This window comes from Neovison vison, chromosome 9, assembly GCF_020171115.1.
Source record: "Neovison vison isolate M4711 chromosome 9, ASM_NN_V1, whole genome shotgun sequence".
NCBI classification, from domain to species: domain Eukaryota; kingdom Metazoa; phylum Chordata; class Mammalia; order Carnivora; family Mustelidae; genus Neogale; species Neogale vison.
In genome coordinates this window covers 11,644,657-11,662,301 of record NC_058099.1, presented here as the reverse complement: position 1 = coordinate 11,662,301, position 17,645 = coordinate 11,644,657, and the positions used below count along the sequence as shown (strand labels likewise).

Below are 17,645 nucleotides of genomic sequence, written 5' to 3'. Positions count from 1 at the left end.
GCATTGGATTTAGGAAATATATTTAAAAGTCTGTCATTCTTCCATGCCAGAAGTCCTAATTGTTTTGTTGAATATTGAGTTGACAACCAGTAATCTACCAAATGCTGTTTTTAGGCACTGAGGCTGACAACTCCCATTTTTGGAAATGTGATGACCTAGAAAATCCAAAAATGTCCCAATACAAAATATTTAGGAGAGCTGGGTGAAATACAAACATCCTTTCACAGCTATATTCATAAGAAAGTAAAGAAACCCAAAGGAACAAAAGCAAAGAGGGACAATGAAAGCCAGATCTTACATAAAAGCTTACACTGGGGCTAGACTGGGGGATTTTAGTGTTCTTCATGACCAGTAGGCATGGGTTTTGATAGATAAGTTGGGTAAGAGATAATGGCTTTTTGGGTTTTGCAGAGAAAGGTATTGAAACTGAGATTTCCTTATATAGCACCTTCAGGGGATGATGCATCCTAATTGAAAGGATAGACTTGGAAAAAATAACTTACAATCACAGGAAGAAAATAAGGAAACTTAGCTTAAGTCTTCTTAGGATGGACACAGGTTTGGAGGGGAGTCTTGAGAATTTATACCCGTAGGCTTGCCTTGGGATTTTTGGGGTTTGAATTTACACTACTTGAATATTCCTGGGTTGGTAATACTTCTATGGCACCTGACAGAGTCAATTGCAAAACTACTCTGGAGGGACATGCCTGCCACCCAGGCTGCCTGGTATTCCCACAGATTACCCTGATAAAGAATATCAGATAATCCAAAATTTATAAAGAACAAAGAACAGGCAGACTGTAGCAGGATCAAATCTTGTCGAAACTTGAGCATTTGAGTTCTTAGCTATAACTTTTAAGATAAATATGATTTAAATGATTGAAGATTTGAAGAAAAATTGGAAAATATTAGAAATGAACAAAATTATCTAAAAGACCAAGCAAACTTAGTGAAAATAAGAGCTAGTGAAGTTAAAGGTGCAATTGATGTGTTAAATAGCAGATTAGACATGGCTGAAGAGAAAATCAATAAATCTGCATAATAAATCTGCAGAAGTTATGTGGAAAATAGAATGGGAGAGAAGGAGTTACTTGAGATAATAGCGGAATATTTTCCAGAAGTGGTAAGACATAGATCCCCAGCTTCAAGGAACAGTGTGTGAGTCCCAATCAGGATGACAGTAAAACTGGCAAATATCACAGACAAAGAGAAGCTCTTAAAAGGCTGAATGAAAGCAGAGATAAATTGGATATGGTTCCTATCTTCAGGAAGCTTACAGCTTGGGGTAGATAATAGTTGTTAGGATTCTTGTTGAAGTGGTTTGTACTGATCTTTGCTTTGTAACAGATTACGTCAGAATTGAGTGGCTTGAAACAATTTATTCTCATGATTTTATCCATTGAATGGGTAGTTTTGCTGGTCCTGTTTTTGTTCATGTAACTTTATTGATCTGATACATTGGTGACTGGGCATGACTGGGATGGCTGAATCTTTCTTTTCATTTGGTCTTCTTGGACTTCTTCACAGCAACATGGCAGTCCTAGGGCAGATACAGAAGCGGCAATGCGTCTTTTAAGGCAAAGGCTTAGAGATTACGTGGTGTCACTTCTGCCACATTTTATTCATCAAAGCAAGTCACATGGCCAGTCCAGATTCTGGGGTTTAGGGAAATTGACTTATACCTTTTGATGGAGGAGCTGTAGAGATACTGTGGCTATATTTAATTTTTAACATTAACAGATAAATGCTACAATAGAGATTAACAAAGGGTGCTATAGAACAGAGAGGATGGAACCCTATGTCAATTTGGGGGAGGAGTCTGAGAAGCCTTCTTGGAAAAGACAATGCTTTAGTTAAGCCTTTTAAAGAAAGGCTTTATGCAATGGTGTGGTTATTAAAAACATAGGCATTTTTCTTCATAAAATGTTTGGAAAACTCACATCATAATCAGAGAACTTCTCATAAATTCAGAACATGTTGTATTTTCTTTACCTGACTACTGAGTAGGAATCTTATACCCTTATCTCTTAACCAAAGATACTCTGTAAATATTGGTTGGAGGTACATTGCTGAGTGAGTACTTCTTTGGTGGAAAGTTCAGTTAGAGGATTTTTAAAAAGTTTTAATCTTTTTCTTCTTGAAAAATTCAGTGGACGTTATTTTAGTTGGAAAGAAGTTGCCAAACTGCAGTAAAATAGCTGATATAGAAGTCACTCCTCACTTAGAATTGCCTAAGCCATTCTTCTTACTCAGTTTCTGATATTACTTGTTTTTAGTATCAGGTGATTTTGTCCTCTAATGCAGATCTTTTATTCAGCAAACAAAGTAACTGAACCATGAACACACAGTTTAATTGGGGGATCATGGTGGTGATGGGGGAGACACATAAGTAACCCTGTTATCAGTGATAAAATTAATCAAGTGCTAGAATATAGATAGGAACAGAATTGTATGACAGCCTAATGCCTAGAAAAGCAAAGAGTAGGTAACAATTTAGCAAAACCTTAAAGAATGATTAAGAATTACTCAAAGAACTGAGTCTGTAATATGTAGAGAGACGAAAAGAAAAGGGCCCAAAGTCAGGAGCATTGCATATAGTGGAATTGAATGTGCTTGCTTTTCTTTTTCTTCCAAATAACCTTTTTGTTACTTGTTCTCTGTAGTTATAAAAATAATGTGTGCTTGATACAGAAAATTCAGACAATAAGAAAAGGAAAACCCAGTCATAATCCCATTATTTTGCAACACAGTCATAAATACTTCGGGTCTGTCTTCAGTTGACCTTTTAGGATGAATTCACAAGGTGCTGTTCCTTCTTCTTTTTAAATTAATGTTAATGATTCCTAGTGCTAATTTTAGGTGGTTTCTCTGGTCCCAACTTCATACAGAAGACAAAGAGATGAATAGTCAAAACAGCTGCAGTTTATAAATGAGGCACAAAGTAATTTAGTGATTTACCAAAGATCACAGAACAAGTATGTGAGTGGGTTTGAGGCTAGTAACGATACTTTCTAGGATCCAAATGGGACTTCTGGTTATTTTGTGCTGTGCTTTCTGGTAAAAGTGAGTTTTATGTACTTGTTTCAGAATGCCTTAGTTTTTACACTGAAGCTGAGTAATATTACTGTCTGAAGCATTGTCATTTATATTTTCATTATGGTCTGACTCAAGTAGTGGGAACTGTAGATATCACAGATTTGTCTTTAATTTTCTGATCATCTATGGATTTCTCAAGGCACACTGTCATTTCCTAAGCATGCCTTCTGAAGACAAAATCTCTATTGGAAAAAGATCCCAAACTACCTAAAGTAGCTTTGGATAACTGTCAGATCCAGAAGGGCCTAGCTGGTATTGTTGCAGTGACAGGAAACAGGGGCTATAAAGTTAGGAGTAGAAAATTAACTCCAGGAAATGACTCTGGCTCTTGTCTTTGAAACATTTCGTCCCTTTTTTCTATAAATGCAGTTTTGCTCTCAAGGATACAGACCTGTAGCCACTTCTACCATATAAATTATTACTTTTATTTGATATATTTTGGAAGGATAGGTGTTATTTCAGTAATGGGTCTTTCACATAAATAGTAGGTGTGTTCTTAGTTTTCTCTGGATAATGGAAAGTGGAACTTTTTTTTTTTTTTAAGTTATTATTTGCTTTTTTAAACCTCAACTCCAGTAGGTGGGTCAGAGTTTATTTAGAAATAGCTGCAAATGGGGGACGCCTTGCTGGCTCATTTGGTAGAGCATGGGACTCAATCTCAAGGTTTTAAGTTCAAGCCCCACGTGTAGGGACTGGGTGTAGAAAATAACTTAAAATCTTAAAAAAAAAAGATAGCTGGAAGTGAGGTAGGGAGATACTAATTGGATGCTTACTAATTGGCGGGTACTACCATGTGAGAAATGAGATAATTCCTGTAAAAATTACATATAGTGCCTGAATTAGAAACGAATGTCCTATAGTATTTTTATTATTATGTCATTGAACCCTCCTGGAAAGGAAGTCTTTTTTGAACTTCAGAATAAAATTGGTCTGCAGCATGCTAACTGGTCTTGCCCAGTATTCTTAGTGTAAACATTAAACCTTTAATGACTCTCAGAATAATAGGAGATGATGGGGTTTTGTTTGTGTTTAAGTAAACAAAGTGAAAATAAAGAATTCAGATTTCATTTTTCATAACGAAACCAAAATCTGTAGAATATTCAATATCAAAATATTACTTTGGCATTTACTCCTTGCATTTATAAAATTCAGTTCAGTAAACATTATTGTAGGTATATTGTGCAATAAGTATATCCAATGCTTTGGGAATAATATAAAGATAACTTAAGAAGCAGTCTGTGCCATCTAATAATGCCCAGTCTAGTTCAAGGTCTGGTTCTCTAAAACATGTATGCTTATGTGATGGTGGCATCCCTAGGGAGGAAGTAATTACACCCCCCATTGCACGATTAAGATATCCCAGAGGAGGTAACAGAATTTAAGCTTGGTCTTAGCAGAAAGAAGGGAAGGATTACTTTCTAGGGAAGGGAATAGTCTATACAAAGTCTGGATGCTTGAAAGTTGATCCTCTGTCCTGGGGAAGGTGAGTAATTTGGTGTGATTGGTAAGAGATGGAAACATAAATTGGGCAGAGTTGTGAAGAATTCATAGACTATAGTTACAAATTTGGGCTTTATCTTAAGGGAATTGAGGAAACATGGGAGGTTTTAAAAGTAAGGTAGTGCTTGATCAGAACTAAGCTTTGCAATTGTAACTTCAGTGGCTGTGTGAAAGATAGGTCATAGGAGAGAAAAGGCAAGGAAACGCCTATCTTTCTAATAAATAGGCTTATGTAAAATGAACATTAGCTGTCCTGTGGTATTACCTATGCCGAGAGAGGAAGGAAAAACTGCATAGTTGACAAGGATCAGTAGGATTCATGAGTAATGTGGGGATTAAAGAAGTGAAGGGTGAGGGGTGATCGTGCTCTTTCATTGGCCCACTAAGTGGATAGTAGTGCAATTCCCTAATTAAAAACAAACAAACAAAAAAACCAGGTGGCACCCGGCTGGGTCAGTTGGTACAGCTTGATCTTGGGATCATGAGTTCCAGCGCCACACTGGGCATAGAGCTTCCTTAAAAAAAATAAAGAGGATACAGGAGGAGGAGGAGTCAGTGAGTTAAGTTTGACACACTGTCTGGGGCATCTAGCTGAAGATTTTCTCTCCAGTAGACAGTTGAGGAAGGGGTTGTAGATACATACTAGAGATTGTTTCTGTATCTTGGCAGCAGATGAAGTAGGCACAGGAGAGTCTTAAAATGAGGTTATTGTTAAAAAAAAGAACCCTGGATGAATAGCTTTTGACATGCAAATAGAAAAAATGAGCAGTGTGTTCTCACATTGCATCTTTTGTAGAAACCATGCTTTTTTTCTTTTTTTTAAAAAATAAACTTTAGGGGCGCCTCGGTGATTCAGTCATTAAACGCCTGCCTTTGGCCCAGAGTCGTGGGATCAACCCCTGCATCAGGCTCCCTGCTCGCCAGGAAGCCTGCTTCTCCCTCTTCCACTCCCCTTGCTTGTGTTCCCTCTCTCTCTGTGTCTCTGTCAAATAAACAAATAAAATCTTTTAAAAATAAATAAATAAATAAATAATAGACCTTATTTTTTAGAGCAGTTTTAGGTTCATAGCAAAATCAAGAGGGAGGTACAGAGATTTCTCATTTAACCCCTGCTCTCACATATGCATAACTTTTGCCACTATCAATATCCCCTTTCTATTTTAAGTTTATTGAGGTAAGATTTACACATAGTAACATGCACCCCTTTTAGGTATATAGTCCTATAAGCTTTAGTGAATGCAAACTCATAACAACCACCATCACCACAATTAAGATGCACAATATTTTTATCATCCAAAAAGTTCTTTGTGCTTCTTTTTTGTCCTCTTATCTCCTTCCCAGCCCCTGGCAACCAGTGATCTGATTTCTGTCCCTCAAGTTGTGCCTTTTCTAGAATGCCATATAAATGGAATCTTACAAGATGGTGTAGCCTTTTGTGTCTGGCTTATTTTACTCGGAATAATCCATGCTATTGCATGTACTAATAATTCATTCCTTTTTATTGCTGAGTAGTGTTCCATTGTATAGATATTTGCAGTTTGTTTATCCACTAAGCAGCCGATAAACATTTGTGTTCAGTTTTTTAATGATTATGAATAATACTGGTATAAACATTCACAGGACATATGTTTTAATTTTCTTCGTTAAATACCTAGGACTGAGTCATATGGTAAGTGTATATTTCACTATAAAATTCACCAAAAAATGGCTAAAGTGACACTACTGTTTTTGCATTCCCACCAGCAATGTTTGAGAGTTTTTTAGTTATTACATATCTTTGCCAATCGTTGGTTATTGTTAGCCTTGTTTTCATTTTAATTTTATCCAAGCATACAGGTTTGTGGAGGCATCTTGTGGAGGTTTCAGTTTCTCTAATGGCTAATGAATTGAGTTGCTCTCATGTGCTTATTAGTTAGCAATCTCTATACCTTCTTTGGTGAAATGCCCATTTTTAAAATTGGGTGGCTTGTTTCCTTATTGAGTTATAAGACATTCTGGATATAAATCCTTTATCAGATACATATTCTCCATGTGTGGCTTATATTTTTATTCTCTTAATGGTGTCTTTTGAGCAGAAGTTTCTAGTTTTATCATTTTATCATTTTTTAAAAAGATTTGTTTTTATTTTAGAGAGCAAGAGTGTAGGGGAAAGGGACCGAGGGAGAGGGGGAGAGAGTCTCAAGCAGACTCGGTGCTCAGTGCAGAGCCTGAAGGAGGGGCTCAAGCTCACAACCCTGACAGGTCATGACTTGAGCCAGAAGGAGGAGTCGGATACTTAACTGACTGTGGCACCCAGGTACATTTTTTTCTTTTATGCTACTTTTTGTGTCATTAGAAATCTTTGTGCCCCAGAATTTTCACAGATTTTCTTCTGTAAATTTTGTAATTTTAGGATTTACATTTAGACCGTGACCCATTTTGTGTTAATTTTTATATGTGCTGTGGAGTATTGGCTGAGCTTCATGTTTTTGCATAGGTATAGATGTCAGGTTAATTATTCAGCCCCATTTGTTTTATTCCCTTTCTCCATTAAATTATCTTGCCAACTTTTTTGAAGCCAATTGGCCATATATTTGTCATTCTGTTTCTGGATTCCGTTTTGTCCCATTGGTCTATATGTCTACCTGTTGACTAATACTGCAGTGTGTTATTTTAGAGATGATTGTGTTTTCTGTTAAGAATGCTATTGGCAGGGGCGCCTGGGTGGCTCATTGGATTAAGCCGCTGCCTTTGGCTCAGGTCATTATCTCAGAGTTCTGGGATCGAGCCTCGCATCGGGCTCTCTGCTCAGCAGGGAGCCTGCTTCCTCCTCTCTCTCTGCCTGCCTCTCTGCCTGCTTGTGATCTCTCTCTCTCTCTCTCTCTCTGTCAAATAAATAAATAAATAAAATCTTAAAAAAAAAAAAAGAAGAAGAAGAATGCTATGGGAGGACACCTGGGTGGCTCAGTCAGTTAGGCGTATGCCTTCGGCTAAAGTTATGATCCCAGGGTCCTGGGATCAAGTTCCACATCCCGCTTCTTCCTCTGCCTGCCACTCTCCTTGCTTGTGCTCTCTCCCCTTCTCTCTCTCCCTCCTTCTCCGACAAATAAATAAATTAAGAAAAAAAAAAAGAATGCTGTTGGCAACAAGGAACAGTGGGTTTATTTTTTTATTATAACAGAGTCTAGTGATAAGCAGTCATTGGTTTGTTTAAGCTGTTCTTCAGGATCAGGGGTCAACAAACTGCAGTCTGCTGGCCTAATCTGGCATGCCAACTGTTTTGTAAATAACCTGTGGAGATTCTTCAAAATGCATATGCCCAGGCTCTACCTCTGAGACTGATTTACTCATTTGTTTGGGAGATGAGGGGGCAGAGGGAGGAGTACATATTTTAATTTTAGCATGCTTCCTGGTGATACGGGTTATTATGCTATGTAGACATTGTTAAGAACAATTAACCTAAGGTTGGTTCTTAGAGCCTGGTCCCCAGACCAGCACTATCACCATCTCCTGGAAACCTTTTTTTTTTTTTTAAGATTTTTTCTTTCTTTATCTGACAGAGATCACAAGTAGGCAGAGAGGCAGGCAGAGAGAGAGGAGGAAGCAGGCTCCCTGCAGAGCAGAGAGCCCGATGCAGGGCTGGATCCCAGGACCCTGGGATCATGACCTGAGCTGAAGGCAGAGGCTTAACCCACTGAGCCACCCAGGCGCCCCTCCTGGAAACTTTTTAAAAATGCAAATTATCAGGTCCACCTGGACTTACTAAATAAGAATTCAGCTGGGGCTGAACAGTTTGTGTCTTAAAAGTTCTCCAGCAGCTGGAGCGCCTGGGTGACTCAGTGGGTTAAAGCCTCTGCTTTCGGCTCAGGTCATGATCCCAGGGTCTTGGGATCGAGCCCCACATCTGGCTCTCTGCTCAGCAGGGAGCCTGTTCCCTCCTCTCTCTCTCTATCTCTCTCTCTGCCTGTTTCTCTGCCTACTTGTGATCTCTGTCTGTCAAATGAATAAATAAAATCTTTAAAAAAAAAGTTCTCCAGCTGATTCTGATGCATGCCAAAGTTTAAGACCCCTGAAAGGCATGGCAAAATGTTTCCTAGATAAGCCTAGGGAAGACTGTCTTGATAAAGAAAACAACAGATGAGCGCTTTAGTGGCTCAGTCAGTTACGTGTATACCTTTGGCCCATGTCACAATCCCAGGGTCCTGGGATCAAGACCTGAATCAGGCTCCCTGCTCATCAGGGTGTCTACTTCTGCGTCTAAACTCCCTCCCTCACCCCGTTGCCCCCATCCGTGATCTCTTTCTCTCAATCATTGTCTCTCTCTCTCTCAAATAAATAAAATCTTTAAAAAACAAACAAACAGGGTGCCTAGCTGGCTGAGCCCTTGGAGCATGCAGTTCTTTATAACAGGGTCATGAGTTCAAGCCCCATGTTGGGCATAGAGATTACTTAATTTAAAAAAAATAGTTTTTAAATAAAGAAAACAAAAACAATGACAAAAACCTTAATCTGGTTTAAGTATGTGTATTATAATGTCACAGTAATTTTGAAATTAGATCGAAGGTTCACAAATGATCTAACATAATTGTTGAGTACTATATTGACCCTAATCTTCCAAAGCATATGTTGCATTGCTGTTTTTAAACAGTTTTTAAAAATCAAATGTTTGTATGTGTACATTTCTTTTTCCTAGTTTTTAAGGAAGAGTTGTGGAAATAGAAGGCAGTTCTTATGTTTACAGACTCTGTAAATGAAAGAGGAATGCAAGATAAACATGTACAAACAAAATACAAGTATATAAACGTGTTTTCTTTCAGGCTTAGGTGTATTTTTGTTATTGAAGAATACGTGAAAATGTAGGCAGCTTATCTAACAGAAGACTTGAGTTTAATTACTCTCTAAACCAAAGAACAAAACAGTACTTTGTAACATGTAAAATATAATGTTTTCTCTTTGCTTTAGTTTGCTCTTTTGGTGATAGTCTCCCCAGTTCTAATTACTAATTACACAAACAGGGAGTCAAATATCTTTTCTCCATCTGTTTTCAGGAAGCTGTAACTATCCTATTTATGTTCTTTTTCTTTCCCCTTGGAAAACAGTTTAGGTTCAATTAGAGTATCTTTTGTTTACTGTAGGTGATGCAGTAATTGCTCTCCAGTTCTGGAAGAATGAGAGGTTAATTGGAACTAAGCTGTGTTTGTTTTTTAGATAGCTTAAAAACTTCTGAAAGTACAACTTCTGAAAGAAAAAATTGGATTGCATTTGTGGTTGTGTAGGATCAGGCATAACAAAGAATTAAAATTATGGGACCCACTTGTAGTTCCATTAGCAGTAACTGTAAACATAAAATGAAGTTCAGGGAAATACACATTGTCACCGAAGCCACGAGACTGGACACCTGTGTGGCAAGAGTAGCTGACCTGTCAGATTTCCTTGGGAAAATGTCAGCAAGAAAAAGACTTAAGACTTTTTGTTTCTCAGTTAAAATTTACAGCCAAAGGAACTTGAAGCTTATAGAGTTAAAAAAAAATTTTTTTTGAACTGGGTTCTTTGGCAGTCCAGAGGTATGTCTGTTATTATTGGAATTTTGCTTCTAACTTCTGTGTTTATTTGACTGGGAAGACCTCATTCCCTTTAACATAGTCTCCTAGCCCCACCCATTTTAACTTGTTGTCAGCTTTTAGTTTTCAGAAAGCCTCCTAAATCAACCCCCTTTCTTGATCATGACTTTTTCTAAATTGTTTTGTTGAATTTTTTTTTTTAGTGTTTCTTAAATAAGCATTTAGTGACAGTACTGAGTTTTGTCACTTGTGGTTTTCCCTAGCATTGGGCAGTTTCCACTAGATTTTGCACTTGTTTACTTCCTTATTGAGCAACTAGGAATAAACCATCATGACTCTAGAAAAACACTTGACATTACTGAAATGGTGTGCTTCTCCTCAAGCCATTTTATATATACCAGCTTTATTCAGGTGCCTCAGAACATTAAGAAACTGTTCATTTCAGAGGAGTCTCCCTTAGGATTACAAGAGACTGACTTACAGTAGGAGTGGTGAAATACATGTGAAAATTTATTACCTAATAAGTCTGTTTCTATGATAACTTCTGTAGGCAAACACATTTTCCCTGTTTCTTAAAGATTAGAGAAGCCCCTAAAGATACTCCTTTTAATAGATTATTTCTCACCAGACAAGTAAAATTACAGATGTTTTGTTAGTTGAGACCACTGTAGAAAACTTTAAATAAACACTGTCACTACATTTCTGGGCAATAGTCTCAAATTCACTCTACACTTTTTCATGAAAAACTACGAATTAAGAGAGCAGCTGCAGCTCTTATTTATTGCAGATCTTGACTTATTCTGTTAAAAAAACATTCAGATGATATCTTTCTATCAAAAGAAGTGCTGACAGTTTTCTCTAGAATACGGAACCATTTGAATTAGTACCGGCCTCTCTTTCTCACTTTGCTGATTGCGTGTATTTGTGACCCTTAGATTATAGGGAATGGAAGTGAGCAGCAGCTGCAAAAAGAGCTAGCAGATGTGCTGATGGATCCTCCAATGGACGACCAGCCAGGGGACAAGGAACTTGTTGAAAGGTCACAACTGGATGGTGAAGGAGATGGACCTCTTTCTAACCAACTCTCAGCTTCATCTACCATTAACCCTGTGCCATTAGTAGGGCTTCAAAAACCAGAGATGAGCTTGCCAGTGAAACCTGGACAAGGAGGTTAGGACTGCTGCATTGCTTGCTTAACTGAAGGTTATTGTTTTTAATATGTGAATGCCCACCCTGTGCTAGGTTTGATTCAGAGCAAGCAAAAACCGTCATCTGTTTTCTAGAATGTTCCGATTCTAGATTTAGGAGGCTATGAGAAGGGTAGGTATACGTACCATTCTGATTTCCCTTTAAATGTACGTCATGGTTATCAAAGCAAGAGATAGCAGCAGTTAAATGACACTGAGGAAGCCTTGTTTCAGAATGTTTCAAGATTTTTCCAAGAAAAGGAATTTGAGGACAGTGTTAGAGATGTGGAGGAATAATGCTTGGGGAAGAGATATTTGCTGCAGGCCTGTATAGATAGCTCTTTGGGAATAGTTGCCAGGTTTTTTAAAAGGCAGCACAGAGGAGGAGGAATAGGGGAATTATAAAGGCTCATTGGGAAAACTAGAGTGTTAAAACTATGCAGCTTTCTTGAGAAAGGGAAAGCAGGGGTGTTGGGAGAACATTAAGTAGCTAAGATGATGAATGAGAGAAATAAAGCAATACAGATCAGAAAAAAGAGAATTTTTCACAGTGGTAAAACACTAAATATATTTTTGACCTAAATGTGAATTTATAAAGTCAGAACAAATTAGAAGAGGCAAAATGTAAATCAGATCTAACCTCAGATCACATTTTAGATTTGGGATTTGACAGTAAAGGAATCCCTGAAAATTTGGGTGTTAGTGACAGAGTTTTAATGTGAAATTTCTGACTTTAATGGGCATTTCTTCTGGGGCATTAGCATATTATCTCATTAGTTTTTAATTGTAGACCTAAATGTAACTTGTTAAGTTTTTACTTGGTATTCATGTCAACAAAATATTAAAAATGATTTCATTTTCTTTCTTTCAGATTCTGAAGGGTCAAGTCCTTTTACACCAGCTGCCGATGAAGACAGTGTAGTTTTCAGCAAACTAACGTATTTAGGCTGTGCTTCAGTAAATGCACCCAGGAGTGAAGTGGAAGCCTTACGGATGATGTCCATCTTAAGAAGCCAATGTCAGATTTCACTAGACGTTACCTTGTCAGTTCCGAATGTGTCTGAAGGAACCGTGAGGTAAGACCGGCTTCTTGAAATGTTTGGATCAGATTTCTTACCTATAGATTTAAAAAGAAGCAGTAGTGAACAAAATACATAATTATCTTATTCATGTAATATTTAATTCACTTGGTGCTTAACATCTTCCAAGGATTGTGACCCTTACGAAAATTACTCATTTGAACAGTTTTTTTAATATTCTTCCCCACCCCACTTATGTGTGGTACCTTAAAAATTTAAATGTTTTGGGGATAATTGAAATATATTGACCTGAAAGTATGCCTAACAAATTAATTTATATTTTCCTGTTCCACCAGTACAGATACTAGCTTGACACATTAGTTCAGTATGAAGTTTCATATTGAATCTAACAACATATTAGAATCAGCAGTAATAATATTGACATATCAAAATCAGCATTTTTTAAAAGACTGTTTTGGAGAGAGCACGCACGTATATGAGTGGGGGAAGGGGCAAAGGAAGAGGGAACGACAATCCTCAAGTAGCTTCCCCACTGAGCACAGAGCCTGATGCAGGGGCTAGATCCTGGGACCCCAAGATTATGACCTGAGCCAAAATCAAGAGTCAGACGCTTAATCAACTGAACCACAGGCACCCCAATAATATGAAACTTTTTATAAAACTTGTTTAGTGCTCATTTCTGTGTCCGTCTTAGTAGTTGTTGCCCAACTGAAATTATACTTTGTTCTGATAAATTTTAATTCTGTAGACAAGCAAAACCCAGTTTTTCTTGCTCATGTTTTCAGAGTTTTTATCAAAGTGCCTTTGAATGTGGATTAGATCCACTTCCTGTGTATTTCCATTATGCATGGACCCCTAGCTTTCCTCATCAATGGCCCTGCCCATTCAGTGTTGAAATTGCAGTTTCTTTTTATTACTTTCATATTTGTGTCTTCAGTATCCAGAACAGAGCTTAGAGTGTTATAGGTATCATGTAAGTATTTGTTGAACCAATAAGTTTCTTTCTTTTTTTTTTTTAACCACTACGTTTCTGAATGAATAAGACACTTTTGATTTTCAGCGAATGGCATGCTTTTGATTAGTAATTATCTTTTTTTAGGTGTTAATATTTTGTACTTTCTTATTTGCCATGAATCAGAAGAATATGTTTCACTCTGAGAAAACACATCAGTTTTTTGTTTTTTTAAATAATAAAGCAGATTAGGTCATTTTTTAGGAGGTAGTAAGAAACACAGCTTTAATGATTCATTTTGGTAGTCTGATTTACTCATTGATCTAGTCTTTATTTAGGTGCAGACTATATAGAAAACCTATGTACTTATTGTTTGTCTTTCTGATTGCCTCCCTAAAGCATAAGATTATGTAGGTTTTAGTACCATGGAATTACATAATTAATAATTCAGGAATCCACGTATTGGGGCTTCTGGGTGGTTCAGTCACTAAGCGTCTGCCTTTGGCTCAGGTCATGATCCTAGGGTCCTGGGATCAAGCCCCACATGGGGCTCCCTGCTTGATGGGAAGCTGGCTCCTCCCTCTCCCGCTACCCCTCCCTGCTTGTGTTCCCTCTCTTGCTATCTCTCTGTCAAATAAATAAAATCTTTAAAAAAAAAAAATAAAAAGAGAAATCCACATATAACTTATTTGTTAAGACTTAAGATTAAGGGACGCCTGGGTGGCTCAGTTGGTTGGACGACTGCCTCCGGCTCAGGGCGTGATCCTGGAGTCCCGGGATCGAGTCCCACATCAGGCTCCCAGCTCCATGGGGAGTCTGCTTTGCTCTCTGACCTTCTCCTCGCTCATGCGCTCTCTCACTGTCTCTCTCTCTCAAATAAATAAATAAAATTAAAAAAAAAAAAAAGACTTAAGATTAATGTGATTAGCATACCAAAAATGGTTTCTATGATCTTGTTAGAAAGATGAGTCTCGGGGCGCCTGGGTGGCTCAGTGGGTTAAGCCGCTGCCTTCGGCTCAGGTCATGATCTCAGGGTCCTGGGATCGAGTCCCACATTGGGCTCTCTGCTCAGCAGGGAGCCTGCTTCCCTCTCTCTCTCTCTGCCTGCCTCTCCATCTACTTTGTGATTTCTCTCTGTCAAATAAATAAATAAAATCTTTAAAAAAAAAAAAAAAAAGAAAGATGAGTCTCGAATCATAATATGGATTTAGTGAGAATAGTCCGTAATCCCTCTAAGGTCTTTATAACTTTTATTCCCAAACAGACTCTTAGATCCTCAGACAAACACTGAAATAGCAAACTATCCTATCTACAAAATCCTCTTCTGTGTCAGAGGGCATGATGGAACTCCTGAGAGTGACTGTTTTGCTTTCACTGAAAGTCATTACAATGCAGAGCTCTTCAGAATACACGTCTTCCGGTGTGAAATACAAGAAGCTGTAAGTCCTTACCAGAAAACTGTCTGCAAATGAAGCTTCACCTTTACCCTCACTGTGTTGAAGTTAATTGCAGTATTTATTATGGTCACTTAATAAGTCAAATGAAATTCTTTGCTGATGTTTTATTGACTCCAGCCTGATGGGCTGAAATATAAAGAAACTAAAAGTTTGGGTAACCAGAACGTTGTTGCTAAGAGTGCCTAAGACCAAGACTGCTTCTTGATAGGTATCTTGGTTTCAGGAATGACACATTTCCAAACTGTTCTTTTAAAGCTAATCTTGTAGGCCTTTTTTTTTTTTTTTCTTTTTAACTGTAATAAATATATTCAGATTATTCCTAACAATTTAGGAAATCATTTTTCAGTTGGATTTCTTGTGTTTATAACCATTTCTTTTTAAAAACCCTTTCTCTGGCCATTTTTAGTGTTGCTTGCTTTCTAGGCCTAACAAATTAGATAATTTACCAAAAGAAATCAGTGAGGGAGAAATGAATTACTACCCGCCCCAACACACACACAAAATAGGTAACTTTCAGCCTTAATAAAGGTATTTTATTTCTTCGGATAACAGCCCATTTTCTAATTTGTCCGCTGTAGGTAAGCCGGATACTTTACAGTTTTGCCACTGCCTTCCGCCGTTCTGCCAAGCAGACCCCACTTTCAGCAGCTGCTGCACCCCAGACTCCTGACAGTGACATCTTTACCTTCTCTGTGTCTTTAGAAATAAAAGAAGATGATGGTAAAGGTTATTTTAGGTAGGATATTTTATTCTTTTTTTTTTTTTTAATTGAAGTTTGTATTAACACGGTATATCATCTGTGGTTCAAGAGAAACTCTGGGTCAGGTTATTTAACTTTATAAAATGTTTGCTTTTTTTTTTTTAAGATTGCTTTTATAGGTAGAGTTTTTTATATTGTAAATACTAAATGGAAATAGGCAACTTTGCAGAGGAAAGGTTTTTTTAATTTAAATATATTTAAATTTTAATTTCAGTATAATCAACATACAGTGTTGATTATACTGAAATTAAAATTTAAATATATTTAGTTTCAGGTATGTCATGTAGAGATTTAAAAGTTCTGTACGCTACGCAGCACTCATCACAGTAAGTGGTTTCCTATTCCCCATCACCTCTCACCCATCCCACTTACTTTCCTCCCTCTGGTAACCATCAGTTTGTTCTGTATGGTTAAGAGTCTGATTTTTGGGTTGTCTCTTTTTTTCTTTGTTATTTTGTTTCTTAAGTTCCATGTGTAAGTGAACTCATATGGTCTTTGTCTTTCTTTAATAATGGAAGCAGCTCGTGTCCATCAATAGATGAATGGATAAAGAAGATGTGATAATTATATATAATGGAATACTACTCAGCCATAGAAATGGAATGAAATCTTGCCATTTGCAACAGCATGGATGAGGGTATAATGTTAAGTGAAAAAAGTCAGTCAGAAAAAGGCTGATTCCTTTCTTTCCATTTTTTGTCTTTATGGCTGAGTAATAAGAGTCCGTGGTATGCATTTGCGTGTATACACACACACACACACACACCCCAGTCTTCTTTATCCATTCATCTACTGATGGACACTTGGGCTGCTTTCCTGGTTGGGCTATTTAAATAAGGCAGCAGTAAACATAGGGCTGCATGCATCTTTTGGAATTAATGTTTTCATATTCTTTGGGTAAATACCCAGTAGGGAAATTACTGGATCATAAGGTAGTACTGTTTTCCACAGTGGCTGCACTAGTTTGCATTCCCCTCGGTAGTGCACCAGGGTTCCTTTTTCTCCACGTCCTCACCAACACTTGTTATTTCTTGTCATTTTTGATACTAGCCATTCTGACAGGTGTGAGGTGATACCTTATTGTGGTTTTGATTTGCATTTCCCCAATAATGAATGATGTTGAGCATCTTTTCCTGTGTCTGTTGACCATCTGTATATCATCTTTGGAGAAACGTCTTTTCATGTCTTCTATTCATTTTTAAATTGGGTTATTTGTTTTTTGTGTGTTGAGTTGTGTTAAGTTTTGTGGGGTTTTTTTCTTTTTGAAGACTTTATTTGTTTGTCAGAGAGAGTGAGCACACAAGCAGGGAGAGCAGCAGGCAGAGGGAGAAGCGGGCCCACTGACTTGATCCCAGGATCCTGGGATCCTGACCTAAGCCGAAGGCAGATATGCTTAACTGACTGAGCCACCTAGGCATCCTGTGTAAGTTCTTTGTATACTTTGGATACAAACCCTTTATTGGATATATCATTTGTAGATACCTTCTCCAGTTCAGAAGATTGTCTTTTAGTTTTGTTGATTGTTTTGTTTGCGGTGCAGAAGTTTTATTTTGTTTACAATAATTTATTTTTGCTTTTGTTTCCCTTGCGTTAGGGGACATACCTAGAAAAATGTTGCTATAAATGTCAGAGAAATTATTGCCTGTGTTCTCTTCTAGGATTTTTTTTTTTTGGTTTCAGGTCTCACATTTAGGTCCTTAATCCATTTTGAGTTTATTTTTGTATATGGTGTAAGAAGGTGGTCCAGTTTCATTGTTTTGAATGTTGCTGTCCAGTTTTTCCAGGACCATTTGTTGAAGAGATGGTCTTTTTCCCATTGTATATTCATTATTCCTTGTCCAAGATTAATTGCCCATATAATTGTGGGTTTATTTCTGGGTTCTCTGTTCTGTTTCATTGGTTTATATGTCTGTTTTGTGCCAGTACTGTACTGTTTTCCTTACAGCAGCTTTGTCATGCATCTTGAAATCTGGGATTGTGATACCTTCACTTTTGTTCTCTTTTTCAAGATTACTTTGGCTATTCAGAGTCTTTGTGATGCCATGCAAATTTTAGGAGCATTTGTTCTAGTTTTGTGAAAAATGCTGTTGGCATTTTGATAGAGACTGCAGTA

The 17,645-nt window shown here is 37.5% G+C and overlaps 1 protein-coding gene across 4 annotated transcripts in view; it reads left to right on the top strand.

Annotated features, from left to right (window-relative positions):
- RABGAP1 (RAB GTPase activating protein 1) overlaps window positions 1-17,645 on the top strand; it is a 155,140-nt gene that overhangs the window by 29,931 nt on the left and 107,564 nt on the right. For all 4 annotated transcript variants that reach the window (XM_044264953.1, XM_044264954.1, XM_044264955.1 and 1 more), the window contains exons 3-6: window positions 11,072-11,306; window positions 12,195-12,399; window positions 14,580-14,754; window positions 15,351-15,508. In XM_044264953.1, coding sequence (XP_044120888.1) covers window positions 11,072-11,306; window positions 12,195-12,399; window positions 14,580-14,754; window positions 15,351-15,508 — 773 coding nt within the window. The remainder of the gene's footprint in view (window positions 1-11,071; window positions 11,307-12,194; window positions 12,400-14,579; window positions 14,755-15,350; window positions 15,509-17,645) is intronic.